The sequence below is a fragment of the Gossypium raimondii genome, chromosome 6, assembly GCF_025698545.1.
Source record: "Gossypium raimondii isolate GPD5lz chromosome 6, ASM2569854v1, whole genome shotgun sequence".
Classification (NCBI taxonomy): Eukaryota; Viridiplantae; Streptophyta; class Magnoliopsida; order Malvales; family Malvaceae; genus Gossypium; species Gossypium raimondii.
Window position 1 is genome coordinate 30,983,716 of NC_068570.1, and position 2,090 is coordinate 30,985,805.

A 2,090-nucleotide genomic window follows, 5' to 3' on the forward strand; every position below is an offset into this window, starting at 1 on the left:
ATGGTTCAGTAACCTCCATCCTCTATTGCACATCCTGCTGTACCTTCAGTAGTACCTGCACCTCCAGTAACACGTCCTATTAAAACTCCACCCCCTCTATTGGTTGAACCAAGTCGACATATTCCTGTTGATAAGGTGAGAAAATATGGGGCTAAAGAGTTTTGAGGCAGAATCGAAGATGACCCGTCCAGAGCTGAATACTAGTTAAAAAATCCAGAGAGTTTTTGTTCAAATGGCATGTCCACCGGAAGATTATCTGAGATGTACAGTGTTAATGTTAAAAGATAAGGCTTATAGTTGGTGGTCTATGTTGACGGTAGTCGTACCCAGAGACAACATTAACTGGGAATTCTTCCAAACAGAGTTTAGAAAGAAGTACATTAGTAAGAGGTATCTGGACCGTGAAAAGAAAGAATTTCTAGAACTGAGACAAGGAAACAAGTCAGTGGTTGAGTATGAAAGAGAGTTTGTATATCTCAACAAGTATGCTCGGGAAATTGTACTGGCAGAGGATGAGGTGTGCATCCGTTTTGAATATGGGTTGAATGATGAGATTAAAATGATGATTGGTGGTACAAAGATTCGATAGTTTGTAGTTCTGACTGATCAGGCATAAAAAATGGAAGACAGTTACAACCATAAGAGACAGAGAGAAAAGAGAGCCCGAGAACTTAGCAAAAGATATCCTTCCAAAACATATTCTGCATCTCGACCGAAGAAAATGAAAGAACAAGATAGTCGTGTTACTGCATCATCTGGGTATCGAATAGAAGCAAATCACATCAGCCTGAGTCAAATTTTCAAAATCGGCTTGCTGATAGTGTGGCCAGTGTACAAAATGCTCCAAAACAAATGTGTGATCATTGTGGCAGATTTCATCTAGGTGAGTGTAGACTTAAGGCGGGCACATGTTTCAAAAGTAGGGTGGTTGATCATTTTGTGCGAAATTGTCCGAAAGCACCGGAAGAAAAAGATGACCAAAGTGTAAAAGCCCCGACCACAGCAAAAGGTAGACACCCTAGCCAGAGTAGTAACACGAGAGGAAACAAAGGTGACACTAAGGATGGGACTGCTAGATCTGAAGTTCGAGCACCTGCACGGACATATGCTATTCGAGTCGGAGAAGAGGCTACTGCCCCTGATGTTGTTACTAGTATATTTTATCTTTTTGATGTTGTTGTATATGATTTAATTAATCCTAGTTCGACTCATTCCTACATTTGCACTACCTTGGAAACTGATAAAATTTTACCTGTTTAGTCAATTGAGCTTAATGTTCAAGTTACAAACCCACTGGGTCACAGTGTGATAGTAAATTTAGTATGTCGTAAGTGTCCACTGAAAGTACTGGGCTGTGAGTTTTCTGCCAACCTATTGATGTTACCTTTCTATGAGTTTGATGTAATATTGGGTATGGATTGGTTATCGCTACATGATGCGATACTTAACTGTAGATAGAAACGAACTGATTTGAGATGCCCATCAGGAGAAATGATTACAATTGAGCCCAGAAGACTGAGTAGTACTACTAGAGTCGTTTCAGCAATGTTTGCACAGAAGATGATTCATAAGGGCTACAAGGCATTTTTAGCTTACATACTGGATACCCGAGATTCTAGATCGAAGTTGGAATAGGTGCCTGTTGTTAATGGATTCAAAGATCTATTTCCTGAAGAATTACCGGGTTTACCACCAAAAAGGGAAGTGGAATTTTCTATTGATCTGATACCCAGGACTGCACCAATATCAATTTCACCATATAGAATGGCTCCGACTGAGCTAAAATAACTTAAAGCACAGTTGCAAGAATTACTAGATAGAGGTTTCATTGGACCGAGTATATCTCCTTGGTGTGCATCAGTTCTCTTTGTGAAAAAGAAGGATGGTTCGTTGAGATTATGTATAGACTACAGATAGCTAAACAAGGTAACAATAAAGAATAAATATCCATTACCCCGTATAGATGACCTATTCGATCAGTTAAAAGATGCAACTATATTTTCAAATATAGATATCAGATCTGGATATTATCAGATGTGGAAAAGGATTGTGATGTACCAAAGACTGCCTTCCAGACCCGATATGGACAC

At 39.4% G+C, this 2,090-nt stretch overlaps 2 protein-coding genes across 2 annotated transcripts; both read left to right on the top strand.

Annotated features, from left to right (window-relative positions):
• Positions 1-232: 232 nt before the first annotated feature.
• On the top strand, positions 233-589 carry LOC105771879 (uncharacterized). Its single transcript, XM_012593262.1, has one exon. It carries the CDS (start codon positions 233-235, stop codon positions 587-589), a length of 357 nt encoding a protein of 118 aa, XP_012448716.1.
• Positions 590-619: 30 nt separating this feature from the next.
• Positions 620-1,260, top strand: LOC105771880 (uncharacterized). Its single transcript, XM_012593263.1, has 2 exons — positions 620-759; positions 873-1,260. The coding sequence occupies exons 1-2, from the start codon at positions 620-622 to the stop codon at positions 1,258-1,260; spliced, it is 528 nt and encodes a 175-aa protein (XP_012448717.1).
• The last annotated feature ends 830 nt before the right edge of the window (positions 1,261-2,090 follow it).